General features: G+C 61.9%; 1 protein-coding gene across 1 annotated transcript; it reads left to right on the top strand.

Moving 5' to 3' along the window:
- Nucleotides 1-271: 271 nt before the first annotated feature.
- On the top strand, nt 272-18,281 carry CCDC88B (coiled-coil domain containing 88B). The gene is made up of 25 exons (XM_024254789.3): nt 272-466; nt 557-626; nt 718-776; nt 869-952; nt 1,047-1,190; nt 1,442-1,587; nt 1,742-1,823; nt 1,970-2,128; nt 2,628-2,774; nt 2,956-3,064; nt 3,228-3,364; nt 3,447-4,607; nt 8,821-8,948; nt 9,040-9,157; nt 10,673-10,768; nt 11,068-11,208; nt 11,709-11,965; nt 12,323-12,466; nt 12,633-12,819; nt 12,932-13,077; nt 13,296-13,394; nt 13,585-13,751; nt 14,612-14,818; nt 14,978-15,046; nt 16,443-18,281. The coding sequence occupies exons 1-25, from the start codon at nt 272-274 to the stop codon at nt 16,496-16,498; spliced, it is 4,308 nt and encodes a 1,435-aa protein (XP_024110557.2). The 3' UTR covers nt 16,499-18,281.
- Nucleotides 18,282-18,361: the final 80 nt, after the last annotated feature.

The raw sequence follows: 18,361 nt of genomic DNA, 5'->3' as shown, positions 1-18,361 counted from the left end.
GGAGGGGCTCAGGGTTCACTCTGCTGGTCGGCTGACCCCTCTGGCTCCTCACAGGCGCTGGGACTGGCCGGGCTGGTCGGGGAGGCGGAGGAGTCGGAGGGGGAAGAAGAGGAAGAGGAGGAAGAGCCGCCCCTTTGGTTGGAGAAGAGATTCCTGCGCCTCAGCGATGGGGCCCTGCTCCTCCGGGTGCTGGGCATCATGTAAGGGGCATCGGGCCGGGGCGGTGGCGGGGAAGGATCTGAGGGGAGGGGAAGCGGGTGGGCGGAGCCTGATGCGCAGTGGGCGGGGCCTGAGGGACGGTGGGCGAGGCCTGTTGACCGGAGGCGGGTCCTCGAGCCCACCTCCGGCCCATAGTGCCCCCAGCTCCCGAGGGGGACCTCGGATGCTCAGAGGCCTTGACGGACCTGCTGCCTGGCGAGTGTGGAACCTGAACCACCTGTGGGGCCGACTGAGGGACTTCTACCAGGTAAGGGGTCTCGAGAGAAAGGCGGAGACGGGAGGGGAAGGGGAGCCCCTTCGGGAAGGCCCCTCATATAGTCTGCCCCTCTGCCTCCAGGAGGAGCTGCAGCTGCTGATCCTGTCGCCACCCCCAGACCTCCAGACATTGGGATTCGACCCTCTCTCAGGTGCTCTCCCCACCCACCCCCTCCTGCCTCTGCCCCCGTACTACTCTACCTTCCCCGCCCCAGTTAACCCCTTGTGGCATGTGCCTTGCAGAAGAAGCGGTGGAGCAGCTGGAAGGCGTTCTTCGGCTACTGTTGGGAGCGTCAGTACAGGTGAGCCGGCGGTGGGAAGGAAAGGTTAGGGTCGAGCTTTGGCGGCAGAGGAGGGAGATCCTGCACCAGCTCTCCTTCCTGTCTCCCCTCAGTGTGAGCACCGGGAACTCTTCATCCGCCACATCCAGGGCCTCAGTCTCGAGGTCCAGAGCGAGCTGGCCGCTGCCATCCAGGAGGTACTGAGACGGGTCGGCAGCCCAGACTGGTATGGCACCTGGGACGCCCTTGCCACACCGCAGCTTCCACTGAACTGCTCTCCCTGCGCCCCAGGTGACCCAGCCGGGGACCGGCGTGGTGCTGGCACTGTCTGGGCCAGAGCCTGGGGAGCTGGCACCTGCCGAGCTGGAGATGCTGTCCCGGAGCCTGATGGGGACACTGTCGAAGCTGGCACGGGAGCGTGACCTGGGGGTCCAGGTAGGGGCAGCAGGAGCATCGTGGACTCAGCTTGGGGAACTGGAGGACCATCAGGGAGCCGGTTGTGCAAGGGAGATGGAAGTTTGGGGCCCAGGCATGGGGTTGTGGTCTGAGGTCTTGGGCCATCGGGGATGTCACAACCAGATGGCCCAAGACCCCAGACCACAATCCCATGTCTGGCGTTGTGGTTGGGGGTCGATGTGCAGAGGCGTTGGATAAATTAGTCCTGACCCTTGACCCCTGACCTACAGCGGCTGGCTGAACTGCTGCTGGAGCGAGAACCCCTCTGCTTGAGGCCTGAGGCTCCCTCTAGGGCTCCCGCTGAGGGCCCCTCGCACCATCTGGCCCTGCAGCTGGCCAACGCCAAGGCTCAGCTGCGGCGTCTGCGGCAGGAGCTGTGAGTGTGTGCAGCCTGGGAAGGGGACTGAGTGGAGAGGGGCAGATTAAGCCTGGATGGGACCCTAGCCCTGGTGGCTACAGGAGGGGTCAGGCCTGGGAAGGGCTGGGGGTTGTGGGCCCCCAGACCCTCCCCAGCCTCCCCTTCCCTCCAGGGAGGAGAAGGCCGAGCTGCAGCTAGACTCCCAGGCCGAGGTGCAGGGTTTGGAGGCCGAAATAAGAAGGCTCCGCCAGGAGGTGCGCTCACATGCTCCCCGCCACCGCGGCATTCCTTAACCTCCCCGCACCCGGTCCCATTGCCTCCCTCCCAACCCGGCTCCTTCCCGTCCCTAATCCCTCTGGCCCGCGGCTGGCTGTTCTCAGCTCCACACCGTCTGGCCCAGGCCCAGGCGCTGTCGGGACAGGCCAAGCGGGCCGAGCTGTACCGCGAGGAGGCAGAGGCGCTGCGGGAGCGGGCCAGCCGCCTGCCCCGCCTGCAGGAGGAGCTGAGGCGCTGCCGCGAGCGACTGCAGGCGGCTGAGGCCTGCAAGAACCAGCTGGAGGTGAGGCGGAGACGGGGCCGTGGGGCGGGGCGTGCGCGAGGGGGCGGGCCAGGAGGAGGGGCGAGATTGGGTCCCGAGGGGAGAGAGGCAGGTTCTCTGGAGGGGACAGTCACGGGTGGAGATATGGGTGAGGACAAATTCAGGGAGGTGGTGTCTGGGAAAGGGCCTCCAGAGGATGGGGCAGGTGGAGGGGAGAGGTGGGGGCTGTGTAAGTGATGCAGCCTCGGAAGGAAGGCGGTTCCTGGGGAGGAGGGGCGGGGCATGGACAGAAGGGCGGGGCCTGCACAAAGGGCGGGGCCAGGGGCGAGGGAGAAAGTACCTGAAGAGATCTTGGTGGGAAGAAGATGGAAGAGAGTGGCGGGGCCTAGAGACTGATGGGGTGCAGGGTGGGGGAGGGAGGCAGGGTCTGTGACAGGCTGAGGGGAAGGAGTTTGGGACCCTCAGGCCCTGGAGTGCATGGGGGCTGCTTGGCTACCGGTTCTCCCTGCTCTCCCACCAGGAGGAGCGGGTGCTCTCAGGGGTGCTGGAGGCCTCCAAGGCGCTGCTGGAAGAGCAGCTGGAGGCTGCCCGAGAGCGCTGCGCCCGGCTGCACGAGACCCAGCGCGAGAACCTGCTGCTGCGGACCCGGCTGGGCGAGGCCCATGCGGTAAGGTCGCCAGAGTGATCCCAGTTGGGTTGCCCCGTCACCCCATGACCCCATCGATTCCCTAGGGGTCCCTAGTGATTCCTGCAACCTCTGCTCTTGGTGACCTCTAGTGACCCTCCGACCTACACACTTGGCCTGGCCACGGTGTGGAGGGCTTGTCTGACCCTGCCCTCACCCCCAGGAGCTGGACTCTCTGCGGCATCAGGTGGACCAGCTGGCTGAGGAGAATGTGGAGCTGGAGCTGGAGCTTCAGCGGAGCTTGGAGCCACCTCCAGGATCCCCTGGGGAGGGTGAGGGACCCCAGTGGAGGGGCTGGGGTGGGGGCTGCCTATGCTTTCCAGCAGGTGTATTGGGGAGAGCCTCTGACTTCCTCCCTTCCCCCAAGCCTCTGGGGTGTGTATGTGAGGAGCCAGGCAGTAAGGGAGGGGTCCTGACCTCATCTCTCATCCTCAGCACCCCTGGCAGGAGCGGCCCCCTCGCTGCAAGATGAGGTGAGGGAGGCAGAGGCTGGGCGGCTTCGGACACTTGAGAGGGAGAACCGGGAGCTTCGGGGGCTGCTTCAGGTGCTTCAGGGGCAGCCAGGGGGCCAGGTGAGTCCCCTCCCCCAGGGTCCTGGCCGGCCCTTCCCCTAGTCCCTCCCTGGGCCTGACTGTCCCTCTCCTATGCCCTCAGCACCTCCTGCTGGAGGCGCCAAGAGAGGACCCTGTGCTTCCGGTGCTGGAGAAGGCTCCCCAGACTCCTGTGGCCTCCGACCACAGCCCTCAGGGCTTGGTTCAGAAGGCAAGCGATGGAGGCCCCCAGGCCTTGGACTTGGCTCCCCCAGCATTAGACTCAGTGCTCGAGGGGTCAGCTGAGTGTCCCCAGGCACCTGATTCAGACCCACAGGAGGCAGAGAGTTCCCTTCAGACAGCTGCCATGGACCCCCAGGCCTCAGACTGGTCCCCCCAAGAGTCAGGCTCTCCTGTGGAGACACAGGAGTCCCCGGAGAAGGCTGGCCATAGATCCTCTCTCCAGAGCCCTGCCTCTGTGGCCCCACCTCAGAGTCCAGGGACCAAAATTCAGGCCCCGCAGTTACTGGGAGGAGAGACCAACGGAAGAGAGGCTCCCCAAGGTGAATTGGTGCCTGAGGCCTGGGGGTTGAGACAGGAGGGCCCTGAGCACAAGCCAGGGCCTTCGGAGCCCAGCTCTGTGCAGCTGGAGGAGCAGGAGGGCCCAAACCAGGGCCTGGACCTGGCCACGGGACAAACAGAGGCCAGAGAGCATAACCAGAGGCTGGAAGGGACGGTCGGGGACCCAGCCTGGCAAAAACCACAGCAGAAGTCAGAAGGGGCTCTTGAGGTCCAGGCCTGGGAAGGCCCAATCCCAGGCGAGAGCCTGGCCAGTGGTGTCGCAGAGCAGGAGGCCCTCAGGGAGGAGGTGGCACAGTTGAGGAGAAAGGCTGAGGCCCTTGGAGCTGAGCTGGAAGCCCAGGCCCGCAAGCTGGAGGCCCAAGACACGGAGACTGCCCGCCTCTCCAAGGAGCTGGCCCAAGCGCGAAGGGCAGAGGCCGAGGCCCACCGGGAGGCAGAGGCCCAGGCCTGGGAGCAAGCCCGGCTGCGGGAGGCAGTGGAGGCTGCCGGCCGGGAGCTGAAGGCTGCGTCCCAGGAACGGGAGGCGCTGGTGGAGGCGCTGGCAGCAGCGGGCCGGGAGCGGAGGCAGTGGGAGCGTGAGGGGTCCAGGCTGCGGGCCCAGTCGGAGGCCACCGAGGAACGGATGCAGGCGCTGGAGAGCGAGGGCCGCCAGCACTTGAAGGAGGCTGAGAAGGAGCGCCGGGAGAAGGAGGCCCTCCAGGCGGTAGGTCAGGTCGGGGCTCACCACTGGGTTTGGGAAGCAGGGTTCCGGGCTGTTGGGAGTTACTGATTCCATCAGCAGCTGTTCGGTGGGTGCCCAGCACCGAGCTGGGGCTGGAGATAGAAAGGCCAAGTCCACCCCTGCCTTCCAAAGGTGTGCCTGGCCTGGGGCACGGAGCCATGTCCACTGTGTGATGGGGGCGCTGTGGGAGGGGGTGGGACTGCCTGGTGCACATCTTGGCTCTCTGGCTGCAGCAGTCGACTCACCTCCACCCCAGGCCTCCTTCTGTAAAACAGGGGTACTATTCCTGGCCACCTGGGCCGGTCTTAGGAGGACCTTGGGAGACAGTAGCTGTAAAGGTCTGGTTCATGCTGGCAAGGGTATGTTGTAAGTCTTCAAGCACTGGTTATTCAGAGCCAAGTGCTACGAGAGCCCGTGGGAGGGTGAGCTGATGCCCAAGTGGAGGCAAGGAGGCTTTAGGAGGAGTGACCACAGTGTCACTAGGTGGGGAGGACATTTTGTCCAGAGGGAATGGCATGTGCAAAGACAAAGGCATTAAAGACGCTCAGGGGCCGGGTGTGGTGGCTCACACCTGTAATCCCAGCACTTTGGGAGGCCGAGGTGGGTGGATTACTTGAGGTCAGGAGTTCTATACCAGCCTGGCCAACATGGTGAAACCCTGCCTCCACTAAAAATACAAAAATCAGCCAGGCCTGGTGGCAGGCACCTGTAATCTCAGTTACTTGGGAGGATGAGGCAGGAGAATTGCTTGAACCTGGGAGGTGGAGGTTGCAGTGAGCTGAGATTGTGCCACTATACTCCAGCCTGGGCAACAGAGTGAGACTCTGTCTCAAAACAAACCAACAAACACCATCCAACGAAACAAACAAACAAAAAAAGAATGCTCAGGGCCCAGGAGGAAGGGGAGATGAGGGCCAGCTTTGAATGTGTTGGTCCTCCCTCCCCAGGCAGGGAAAGCCAGGGCAGAACTGTGTGGGGCTGGGCTTGAGAAGGGTCACTTTGGTGGACAGGGGAGCTTGGGGCTATCAGGAGGCAGTGACCATGGTGTAAGTGGCAGAGGAAGCTGACTAGGGTGGCATGGGAGTGGGGGTGAGAGAAGGACTGGACACTTTTTTCTTTTTGAGACGGAGTGTCCCTCTGTTGCCCAGGCTGGAGTGCAGTGGGGCGATCTTGGCTCATTGCAACCTCCGCCTCTCAGGTTCAAGAGATTCTCCCACCTCAGCCTCCTGAGTAGCTGGGAGTACAGGCACACGCCACCACGTCTGGCTAATTTTTGTTTTTTTTTTTTTTTTTTTTTTTGAGACGGAGTCTCGCTCTTTCGCTCAGGCCGGACTGCGGTGGCGCTATCTCGGCTCACTGCAAGCTTCGCCTCCCGGGTTCACGCCATTCTCCTGCCTCAGCCTCCTGAGTAGCTGGGACTACAGGCATCCGCCACCGCGCCCGGCTAATTTTTTGTATTTTTAGTAGAGACGGGGTTTCACCATGTTAGCCAGGATGGTCTCGATCTCCTGACCTTGTGATCCACCCGCCTCGGCCTCCCAAAGTGCTGGGATTACAGGCGTGAGCCATCGCGCCCGGCCAATTTTTGTATTTTTAGTAGAGATGGGGTTTCATCATGTTGGCCTGGCTAGTTTCTTTCTTTTCTTTTCTTTTCTTTTTTTTTTTGAGACAGAGTCTCCCTCTGTCGCCAGGCTGGAGGCATGATCTCGGCTCACTGCAACCTCCACCTCCCAGGTTCAGGCGATTTTCCTGCCTCAGCCTCTCGTGTAGCTGGGACTACAGGCAAGCGCCACCATGCCCAGCTAATTTTTTGACTTTTTAGTAGAGACAGGGTTTCACCATGTTGGCCAGGATGGTCTCGATCTCTTGACCTTGTGATCTGCCTGCCTCAGCCTCCCAAAGTGCTGAGATTACAGGCGTGAGCCACCGCGCCTGGCCAACACACTTTTACTTATTCATTTAAACATGTTTACAGGCATCTTCTTGGTGCCAGGCCCTGTACCAGGCTCTGGGCACACAGCAGTGACCAGGAAGCTAGCACTCCAGTGTTTGGGCATGGCTTCAGCTTCCTTCCAAGCTAAGGAAGGGGTTAGGGCTTTTGCCATGGGGGACTGGGCGGTCACTGAAGGCTCCCCAATGGGCAAAGTGGTCAGGTCTGCGTGTGAAAAGGCTCCAGGAAGGGTGTTTGGGCCAATGGGCCCCAGTGCTAGGGGACCTGTGAGACTGCAACACAGGTAGGAACTGAGTCATCCTGCACAGGCAGTTTCCAGTCCCATTTCTGTACAGACAAGGACCCTGAAATTCAGGGAGGAAGAGTAATTTGCTCAGAGATCCCTTATGAGGATAGGGGGTGGGGAGCACACTGCTGGGTAGAAGTGGGGTCAGGCATTGTGCAAGATAGGCCCAGGGTAAGGAGGTTCTGGCGAATGTGAGAGGGAAGGTGAGAGACCGTCTCTGGGGTCCACTCTGTGGGGTATGGCTGAGATGCTGTCTGGCTGGGCGACCTGCCTACTTTCCAGCTGTGTGGCTTGGGGCAAGTTACTTAATCTCTCTGAGTCTCAGTTTTCTCACCAGTAAAACTAGAATAAAAATTGTACCTGCCTCGGCCGGGCACAGTGGCTCACGCCTGTAATCCCAGCACTTTGGGAGGCTGAGGTGGGCAGATGACCGGAGGTCAGGAGTCCGAGACCAGCCTGGCCAACATGGCTCTACTAAGTATACAAAATATACTTAGTATATTTTCCAGCCCGACTCTACTAAAAATACAAAATTAGTCGGGTGTGGTGGCACGCACCTGTAATCCCAGCTACTCGGGAGGCTGAGGCAGGAGAATTGCTTGAACCCAGGAGGCACAGGTTGCAGTGAGCCAAGATCGCGCCACTGCAGTCCAGCCTGGGTGACAGAGCAAGACTCCGTCTCAAAAAAAAAAAAAAAAAAAAAAAAAAATTGTACCTGCCTCACAGGATCCTGTAAGATAATGAGCGTAGGGAACTTGGGGCAATGCCTGGCACCTAGAATGGACCTGTTCCATGGGAGGGAATGGCAGCAGGTAGGCAGTGAAGGTGAGGGTAGGGCTGGTGGGCTGGAAGAGCCGGCTCCAAGGACTGAGAGGGTGGGGGAAACTGGGGCCAAAGGGGAGTTTTGTGAGATTTCCTGGTTGGAGCAGGAGAAGGTGGCTGGCCAGGGGGAGGTCGGGGAACCAGGGGCCTCTCAGGTTGTCCACTGGGTGGGGAAGCCTCCCAGGCTGGGGGGAGGGAGCCCTAGGAGGGCTGTGGCCAGGGCCTGGAGGAGGGCAGGGCAGGGGCTGGGCGGGAGGTTCTAGTCACCATGCCTCCTACCCCAGTACTTGCGCTAGTGGCTGTCAGCCAGCCAGGCAGCAGTGCCTCATGGGACTTGTAGTTTTTCAGGGAGAGGTGGTGGCCAAGGGTGTCAGGAGGTGCAGTGCCCCTTGGGCAAGGCCTAGGTGCAGTTATTAAGCCAGGAAGGTAGTTTTCAGCAGCAAGGCTTGCAGGCTTGGCTTCCAAGGCAGGATTTGGCTGGCAGCTGGTCATGGCCGGCTGTCTCCGAAGCTTCATCCTGCCAGGCCCCCCACGTGGCAGAATGGTTTGGTCTCCCTCCCTCTGGGGCCCACAGGCCAGAATGGGCCTCCCGTCTCCTTCCAAAGTGGTGCAGCCCAACCGCCAAAGGCCACAGGTCACCTGGCTGGCAGCATCCTGGCACCCCCTGCTCCCCAGCCCCCCAGCCCCCACTGTTAACTCCCGAGTTCCTGTCCCGTCAGCCCTCCGTGGCCTTTTCCCTGTAGCCAAGGTCTCTCACCAGACCCGCCTCTGCTGAGCCTCTCTAGCTGTCTAGCTGTCACATGGCTGGGGTGGCAGCCCACCGGGCACGTCCACCTTTCACTGCGCACGTGAAGAACCGTGGGCTCAGAGAGGTGACGGCACTTGCCCAACATGTGTCACTGACTCCTAGCCCAGGGGCCTTCCTCATGCCCTGCCAGGCTTATGACCCCCAGCTCTTTCATGCCCAATTTCGAGGGCACCAGGCTTTGCTCCCATTTTATAGATGGGGAAGTAGAGCCCAAAGGCTTAACGAGACGTGGCCAGGATGGCAGGTCAAGGGCAGAAAGGCAGCTCTCTCGACTCTCAGGCCTCTGTCTCCTGCCCCCTTGCCCTGAGCCTGCTCTGCCTGCCCTCAGGAGCTGGAGAAAGCTGTGGTGCGGGGCAAGGAATTGGGGGCCCGGCTGGAGCATCTGCAGCGTGAGCTGGAGCAGGCGGCTCTCGAGCGCCGGGAATTTCTGCGAGAACAGGAAAGCCAGCACCAGAGGTGGGGACAGGGCTGAGGGGAAGAATGAGGGAGCAGGGGTGTGGTAGGGCGAGGGTGGGGTGGGGCTGGGTGCCAAGGATTCTCCTGGCAGGTACCAGGGCTTGGAGCAGCGGCTGGAAGCTGAGCTGCAGGCGGCGGCGACCAGCAAGGAGGAGGCGCTGATGGAGCTCAAGACCAGGGCCCTGCAGCTGGAAGAGGAGCTGTTCCAGGTGATGCCTGCCAGCCTGGGAGCTGGGGGCCATGCCACACTGCCCTCCATCCCATAAGCAGATGCCAGGGTCATCTGTGCTCCTGGTCTTGCCCCTGGATTCTTGGCTAGCTACTTGTCTCACTCCCCATGTGGGGCCTATTGGAGGGAGCACTGTGCTGGAAGTCAGGTGGCCATGTTGACTTATCCGGGGTCTCATTTTCCCCATTCTGCACATGGACAGAACTTCTGCTGTGGATGACTGCTCCGCCTGTCTCACCCGAGGTCCCCCACTGTCTAGGGAGCTCAGTGCTTGGCATCAAGGAAGCCAGCGATGGTTTCTGATGCCCAGGCTGTGTGCGGGCTCCATACGGAGGGTGGGGTGGTGGTGGGGCCCAATCCCAGGCTGCCATCCTCAGGGAGCTCACAGTCCAGTCAGGATAGAGGCAAGAAAACAGGTGACAATAACTAGGTGCCACGGGCTGTGAGGAGGCCATGCAGGGGCTTGGGAGGGTGGCACCCAGCAAGATACCCAGCAAGTGCACGTGAGTCAATCAGGGAAGGTTTTGTGGAGAAGGTGGGGTTGAAACAGGCTTAGAGAAGGCCCCACACAGTGGCTCACGCCTGTAATCCCAGCACTTTGGGAGGCCAAGGCGGGTGGATCACCTGAGGTCAGGAGTTCGAGACCAGCGTGACCAATATGGTGAAACCCCATTTCTACTAAAAATACAAAAATCAGGCTGGGCATGTGGCTCACACCTGTAATCCCAGCACTTTGGGAGGCCGAGGCAGATGGATCATGAGGTCAGGAGATCGAGAGCATCCTGACAAACACCGTGAAACCCCGTCTCTACTAAAAATACAAAAAAAAAAAAAAAAAGAAATTAGCTGTTAGCTGGGCATGGTGGTGGGCGCCTGTAGTCCCAGCTACTCAGGAGGCCGAGGCGGGGGAATTGCTTGAACCCGGAAGGAGGGGATTGCAGTGAGCCGAGATCGCGCCACTGCACTCCAGCCCAGGTGACAGAGTGAGACTCCGTCTAAAAAAATCCAAAAAAACAAAAACAAAAACAAACCCTAAAAATTAGCCGGGCGTGGTGGCCCACATCTGTAGTCCCAGCTACTCGGGAGGCTGAGGCAGGAGAATTGCTTGAACCCAGGAGGCGGAGGTTGCAGTGAGCGGAGATCACACCTCTGCACTCCAGCCTGGGTGACAGAGTGAGACTCTGTCTCAAAACAAAAACAAAAACAAACCAAAAACCAAAAACCAAAGAGGCTTAGAGGAGTAGTGGGATGGAGAGGTGTTATGAGCAGAAGGCTCTACCGCAGATAGAGAGAAGCTGAGAAGGGCAGGGTGGAGACGGTGGAGCTTCAGGAACCAGGAGCAGGGACTTGTGGGATCCAAGGGAAGGCATGGGATTGGGGCGGGGTGGACCGGGCTAAATGCTGCTGGCAGGGCAGGCCCATAAGCGCAGGTCCTTGCGGCATCCCCAAGGCACTGTGGCTGCCCCGCATGACCTCCCAGGGACTCTCCTTGCAGCTGCGCCAGGGCCCCTCAGGGCTGGGGCCCAAAAAGTGTGCGGAGCCTCGGCTGGTGGAGACCCAGAACGTGCGGCTTATCGAGGTGGAGCGCAGTGTGAGTGTGGGCCCACAGTGGGCCCTGGGGAGGTGCCCCCTGCAGTGTGAGTGTGGGTCCACAGTGGACCCTGGGCTGGGGGGTATCCCGTGCAGTGTGGGTGTGGACTCACAGTGGGCCCTGGGCGGAGAGGTGCCCTGTGCAGTGTGAGTCCTGGGGAGGTGCCCCGTGCAGTGTGAGTGAGGGCCCATAGTGGGCCCGGGGGTGGGGGTGCCCCATGCAGTGTGAGCGTGGGCCTGTGGTAGGCACTGGGGGGTGCCCCCGCCACCTGGCTACCGCTAACCCCCACTTCTGGGCAGAATGCGACGCTGGTGGCAGAGAAGGCAGCTTTGCAGGGGCAGCTGCAGCACCTGGAGGGGCAGCTGGGGAGCCTGCAGGGCCGTGCCCAGGAGCTGCTGCTGCAGAGCCAGCGGGCGCAGGAGCACAGCAGCCGCCTGCAGGTGGGTGGTGGCCCGGGTGCCCATCTCTGCCCATGTACTGCCCCCTCCTGCCCCTTTTGGATCGTCCTGTGGCCTTTTTCTATCCCAGCTCCCCACTTCTTCCCCAGTCTCATTTATCCTTGTCCTCTGACCCCAGCCACCATTTTGCACCATCCTCCCTGCTGCTGTCTCCTCCTACCTGCCACCAGCCCCCACATCTACAGCCATGTCGCCCTGCCCTCTCACCATCTCAGCCCTCCCCTCCACAGGGCGCCATTAGTCCCATTCTGCCCTGTGCCCCTCCTGGACAGCCTGGCCCAGCCAGCCTCTGCCGCCTCTCCCCTGCTCACCATCAGCCTCTGGCTGGGGCTTGTACTGCCTGCTGTGCCCCCAGCCTTTGCCTCCTCCACAGCTCTCTCCTTGTCTTGGGCCCTACCCTCTGCCCTTCGCCCCCCGCCTCTCACTCAATTTCCAGCCAGGGGTTCCTCCCCAGCAGCCCCTGCTTCCCTCCTCCATCCTAGGCCGAGAAGTCTGTGCTGGAGATTCAGGGCCAGGAGCTGCACCGGAAGCTGGAGGTGCTGGAGGAGGAGGTGCGGGCGGCACGGCAGTCCCAGGAGGAGACCCGTGGGCAGCAGCAGGCCCTGCTTCGGGACCACGAGGCCCTGGCACAGCTGCAGCGGCGGCAGGAGGCCGAGCTAGAGGGACTGCTGGTGCGGCACCGAGACCTCAAGGCCAACATGCGGGCACTGGAGCTGGCCCACCGGGAGCTGCAGGGCCGGTGAGCATCACCGAACGCCCAGCTCCTCCCCTGGCACCCCCTATCTGCCAGAGAAGATTCCCCTCGGCAGGTCTGACTCCCCATCAGGAAGCACCTCCACCTCCGCTCTGTGATGCCCCAGCCACTGCTGTGCCCTCTGGGGTAGCTGTGCTCCCCACACTTCTGGGCTGGGCTCCCCGTGGGGTTTACCTGTTGGGAGTGGCGGGCACCTGGCATGGCATTCTGCCCAATGGCTTCCCCTGGGGGACCTATGCGTAGGAGGTGACAGACCCCCCTGCCCCGGGTCCAGATAGTCCAGCCGGCTGCTTGTGGTGGCCATAGGTTCACGCAGCCCTCTTAGCCCCTTGTCCGTCCCAGGCATGAGCAGCTGCAGGCCCAGCGGGCCAGCGTGGAGGCACAGGAGGTGGCCCTGCTGGCAGAGCGTGAACGCCTGATGCAGGATGGGCATCGGCAGCGGGGCCTGGAGGAGGAGCTGCGGAGGCTTCAGAGCGAGCACGACAGGTGCCGGCCCTGCCACAGCCCCTAGCAGCTCTCAGTGGCCCCATCCCAAAAGTGGGTTAGGGGTGTGGGGTCCTGCCTGGCCTCCCCTCCCTGGCATAACTCCTCTGGCCAGCACTCAGACTGAGGACCCAGGTCCCTTGGAGAGCAGCTCTCCTTGCCTCCCAAGGGCTCAGATGCTGCTGGCAGAGGTGTCTCGGGAGCGGGGTGAGCTGCAGGGTGAACGCGGGGAGCTACGGGGCCGGCTGGCGCGGCTGGAGCTGGAGCGGGCACAGCTGGAGATGCAGAGCCAGCAGCTGCGCGAGTCCAACCAGCAGCTGGACCTGAGCGCCTGCCGGCTGACCACGCAGTGTGAGGTGTGGCTGGAGGGCCGGCGGGGTTATGGGCGTGGGTGGGGGTGCAGAAAGCCTAGACCCAGGTGGTCCTGAGCTGGGTCCCACCCCCCAAGCCATGCTGCCCCCCTGCCAGCTATTGACACAGCTGCGAAGTGCCCAGGAAGAGGAGAACCGGCAGCTGCTGGCTGAAGTTCAGGCCCTGAGCCGGGAGAACAGGGAGCTCCTGGAGCGCAGCCTGGAGAGCCGGGACCACCTGCACCGCGAACAGCGGGAGTACCTGTGAGTGGGCCGCCTGGGAGCGGGGTGGGGCCTGCATCCCCTTTGGGCGTTCCTGGGGAGATCCCTCAGCGAGGGCCTAGGGACAGGGTTGGAGCTGACCTTCCAGGTCAGTCCGATCTGCGGCACGGGACCAGTGCATCCTCACTGCAGCCTGTGCCTTGCTACTGCCTCGGCCTCCCTGGGCCTCACACCCACCTCTCCCTTCTCACTCCTGCCAGGGACCAGCTTAATGCCCTGCGCCGCGAGAAGCAGAAGCTCGTGGAGAAGATCATGGACCAATATCGCGTGCTGGAGCCTGGGCCCCTGCCCCGGACCAAGTGAGCAGCCCTGTCACCTCCCTCAGGCTGGACATTCTGCTAACCTCTGCCCCTGCCCTGGCCTCTGACCCCAGGCCCAGCTCAGGTCCAGGCCCCATGAAGGTCAACCTGGCCTTTGCCATCCCCAGGACACCCTTTGCTCCCTCCCTCCTCCCTGTCCTGACCCCCTCTTGTGCCCTCTTGCCCCCAGGAAGGGCAGCTGGCTGGCAGACAAGGTGAAGAGGCTGATGCGGCCCCGGCGGGAGGGGGGCCCCCCTGGGGGGCTGCGCCTGGGGGCCGATGGGGCTGGCAGCACCGAGAGCCTGGGGGGCCCCCCGGAGACGGAGCTTCCTGAGGGCAGGGAGGCAGATGGGACAGGTGGGTCTGAGGGTCAGGTGGCCAGGATGGTCCCTGCCCCACATCCTCCGCCCCCACCTTGGCACCTGCCTCACTGCCTGGCCTGCATGCGTAACCCCATTGGCCTTCCCTGAGGCCTGCCCAGCCTGCCCTGATGCCACCAGGGGCTCTTTGCCCTGGGCCCTGCAGGGTCACCCTTGGCCCACACCTCCCTCCTGCCTGTGCTGTCCCCCACCCAGCCTGCCCCATCCGCAGCGGAGCCCAGGATCTGGGAGGTGCAGTGGACTCTAGGGAGAGGTCATTGATCCTAGACTGCAGATGAGGAGACTGAGGCCCCGGGAGGGGAAGCTTTTGCCCAAGGTCATGCAGTGAGTTAGTACGAAAGCCAGCACAGGGCCAGTGTCCTGCTGTCCCCCTCATTTGCCTGGCTCCTCCTCCACCTCTGCCTCTGACCCCCTCCCTGCATGAGCCTCCGCCCCCCACTCCTCTGACCCCTTCCCTGCATGAGCCTTCTGACCCCCTCCCTGCATGAGCCTCAGCCCCCCCTCCCCTCCTCTGACCCCCTCCCTGCATGAGCCTCAGCCCCCCCTCCCCTCCTCTGACCCTCTCCCTGCATAAGCCTCAGCCTCCTCCCCTCCTCTGACCCCCTCCCTGCATGATCCTCAGCCCCCCCTTCCCTTCTCTGACCTCCTCCCTGCAGGAGCCTCAGCCCCCCTCCCCTCGTCTGACCCCCTCCCTGCATGATCCTCAGCCCCCCTTCCCTTCTCTGATCTCCTCCCTGCATGATCCCCAGCCCCCTCCCCTCGTCTGACCCCCTCCCTGCATGAGCCTCAGCCCCCACTCCCCTCGTCTGACCCCCTCCCTGCATGTGCCTCTTGCAGGGTCCCCTTCCCCAGCACCCATGCGCCGGGCCCAGAGCTCCCTCTGCCTGCGGGATGAGACCTTGGCAGGCGGGCAGCGGCGGAAACTCAGCTCAAGGTTCCCGGTGGGGCGAAGCTCTGAGTCATTCAGCCCTGGGGACACCCCTAGGCAACGATTCCGACAGCGCCGTCCAGGCCCCCTGGGGGCACCCATCTCCCACAGCAAAGGTGAGGGACAAGGGTCACTGTACCAGCCAGCCCCCCAACTCTTTGTGGACCCACCAGCTCCTTGGGGGAGGAGGCTTCCTTCTTGTCCCCTGTGTCTCCTGCAAGCTCTGTCTACTTCCGCACTGGCCCTGGGCCCAGTGGTTGCCTTGTGCCTCCCAGGACCTGGTGTGGGATGGGAGAACTCCGCTGAGACCCTCCAGGAGCACGAAACAGATGCCAGCCGAGAGGGTGAGTGGGGGCCTGCGGAAGGAGTAGTATTCTTTGTACCACCTGGGGCTCCTGGCAGAACCTCATTCATCCATTCTCTCATTTGACAATGATCCTTTAACAAGTGCCAGGTGACGTGCTGGCAGGGGACACAGCAGGGAACGTTCTGGTGTGAGGAGGCAGATAGTAAACAATTTGCCTAAAAATAATTATTATCTACAACAGCCCTGTCCACCAGAAATATGGTGTGAACCACATGATAATTTTAACTTTTCCAGTAGGCTCACCAGAAAAAGTGAAAAGAGACAGGTAAAATGGGTTTTAATAACATTTAACTCAATATGCCTACGCTATTACCATTTCAGCATGTAGCCAGTGTAAAAATCATGAATGAGCTATTAGACGTGATTTTTTTTTTTTTTTTTGAGATGGAGTTTCGCTCTTTGGCTCACTGCGACTTCTGCCTCCCAGGTTCAAACAATTCTCCTGGCTCAGCCTCCCAAGTAGCTGGGATTACAGGCATGGGCCACCAAGCCAGGCTAATTTTGTATTATTATTATTATTTTTTTAAGTAGAGACAGGATTTCACCATGTTGGTCAGGCTGGTCTCGAACTCCTGACCTCAGATGATCCACCTGCTTTGGCCTCCCAAAGTGCTGGGATTATAGGCGTGAGCCACTGCACCCAGCCAGACGTGATTTTTTTCATAGTAAGTCTTCGGCAGTTTGGGAGGCCAAGGCAGGCAGATCACTTGAGGCCAGAAGTTAGAGATCAGCCTAGCCAACATGGTGAAATCCCGTCTCTACTAAAAATACAAAAATTAGCCAGGCATGGTGCCCCATGCCTGTAATACCACTTACTCAGGGGGCTGAGGCAGGAGAATCGCTTGAACCTGGGAGGCAGAGGGTGCAGTGAGCCAAGATCACGCCATTGCACTCCAGCCTCGGTGACAGAGTGAGACTGTCTCAAAAACAAAAAACAAAAAAACACAGTAGGTCTTTGAAGCATGTCACAGGCCAGCCCCATCTCACCTACTTAGCTCCGCCCTGGGCAGCTCAGCCCTAGACCCGGCTGGACCATCAGGAGGCGCTAATGCTCTGGGAAGAAAGGAGAGCAGGGGAGGGGTCAGGAGCTCAGGAGCTCTGGGCAGGCTGGTTGGAGTTTTAGTAACTGGGGTGCTGGGGTGGGCCTCAGAGAGGAGGTGAAATTGGAGCAAAGACTTGGAGGGGAGAGTTTGTCCGTGTGGACATACCCGAGAACAGCATTCCGGGCTGAGGGAACAGCAGGCGTGGTGCAGCTGGAAGCGGGGGGTATTGGCAGGTTGGGGGTGGGCAGAAGGTGCTCGAGCCTGTGGGCCTCCTGGGACTCTGGGAGTCCTCCTGAGGGAGGCGGGTCTGAGCTGAGCCTTTTCCTCTAGGCCCCGAGGTACAGGAACCGGAGAAACGTCCCCTCACCCCGTCCCTCAGCCAGTGACGCCGTGGGGACAGCAGGCTTGGGAGTGCAGCCTTCTCGGCACTGGAGTGTCAGCGGAGGCCCCAGGCAGCCCAAGAGCTCAGGGAGCCAGGGCCCCCAAGGGGAGTCTTTGGACAAGGAGGCCTGGGCCCTGAGATCCTCCACGGTCAGCGCCGGGGCCCGGAGATGGAGCCGGGACGAGTGTGTGGACAGGGGGGACGGCTGGCCCCCACGAGCAGCTCCAGGCCGGGGTTCTGCTTCTTCCAGGTGGCTCCCGCTGAGGCAGCGGTCTCTGGGGGATCCCCCAGCTGAAGGAGGCCGGCAGGAGTTGGCAAGAGAACCCCCTGCCCTGTCCAGGTGGGGAGCTGAGTCCCAGTACTGGGGGACTGTGGCCTGGGCTGATCTTGAGCCTTAACTGGACATGAGGGGCATGAGAATAAAGCTGAACTGCAGCCTCCTGAGTCTTGCTCTGTCTGTTGGCCGCATTGGGTACCTCGGGGCACCAGGACACATGCCGCCCCAGTCCTCCCGGTTGGCGGGGGTCTGTGGGCAGAGGGACCCTGCCTGGACAGGGCAGCACAGGCCTTTCTCCAGGGGCTTGGCCAGTCCGGCCGGCCAAAGCCTGGATGTCCTGGTGAGGTGGAGAGGGGATGGCATCCTGGGTAGCCAGCAGGGATTGGGGTCTAAGATCTGGCCTCAGGGGTGTGGGGCAGTGAAGCCCCTGTTGCCCCGCCCTCACTCTCTCCCAGGGCACCGTCTTCTCTCCATTCACATCTTCCTCCTACTCATCTCCCCTCCCTCCTTGAAGTTGAGCCCCTTCCCAGGGAGTTCGCAGCCTGGTGGGGCATCACTTAATGCCAGGGGCTGCCACGAGAGGTGGGAGGGACGCTGGCTCTCTGACCAGGGCCTCTAGCATGATGCCTGAGAAGGGGGGCAATTAGGCTGGGGTGCAGATTGTGAGTCAGGGTACCTGGGGCCGCCCAGGGGAGGGTGGGGCTGCCCAGGGCTGAGATAAGGCAGCCTGAACTTAGGGGGTGCAGAGCTGGGAGGGATGGTCCGTCTGGCCTCCCAGGTGTGACCTGCAGCAGCTTAAGTCCCTCCTCCTCTCAGCCAGGGCTTCACAGGACAGAGGCATGGGGTGGACACCCTGGCCTCTCCAGCTGGCAGAGGAGCTGAGAGCCCCTCTCACCTGCCTCAGGGCGTGGGGCCTCATGGCTGTCCCACTCTGCTAGGTGGCCCCATTGGTGATCAGGAAGGGAAAGGCAGGAAGAAGACGGAGCAGAGGCTCAGGAGGACCAGTCAGCAGGGGCCCTGGGCCTCATGGGGAGAGGGGGCAGCCCTGTGTGGCACTGACATCTCTTCTTGAGGCCTGCTCAGGGCTCTAAGCTGGGTACTGCACCAGGCTAGGAGACAACAGGAGCAGAACACGTGAGGTGCGCATGGCACCTGGTGGGCTCTGCACGGTGGCTGGGGGCTGACGTGCTTCTGCAGGTCCCCCCGAACAGAAAGCTGGTCAGAAAACTAGCCACTCCTCACCTTGCCATGGGGTCCCAGACTTGGCTCCAGCCCCTTCTTGGTGATGAGGCTCCTCCTTGCAAAGGCCAGTCCGCTGGGGAGAGGGGCCCTGCTGGCCACCCCCAGGACTATGGAGTGGGGTGGGCCCCACTGCCTGAGAGTTGGGTGACTTCCAGGATCCAGACCCCCTCTCAGCCTGCCCAGCACCAGGCGCCTCGTCCCCCACCTTGGGGCACAGACTCCTAATGTCCTCCAGCCACTGGCTGCAGCCGGCATTCCCAGGCAGACTCCTGGCTTGGGGACAAATGCCCCAGAGGCTCCAGGTTACCCACGGGCTCAGGGATGGCTCCCACGGGGTGTTTCCCGTTC

This window comes from Pongo abelii, chromosome 9 (genome assembly GCF_028885655.2).
Source record: "Pongo abelii isolate AG06213 chromosome 9, NHGRI_mPonAbe1-v2.0_pri, whole genome shotgun sequence".
Taxonomy (NCBI): domain Eukaryota; kingdom Metazoa; phylum Chordata; class Mammalia; order Primates; family Hominidae; genus Pongo; species Pongo abelii.
Note: the sequence above shows the minus strand (reverse complement) of the source record. Positions and strands in the feature narration are given on the sequence as shown.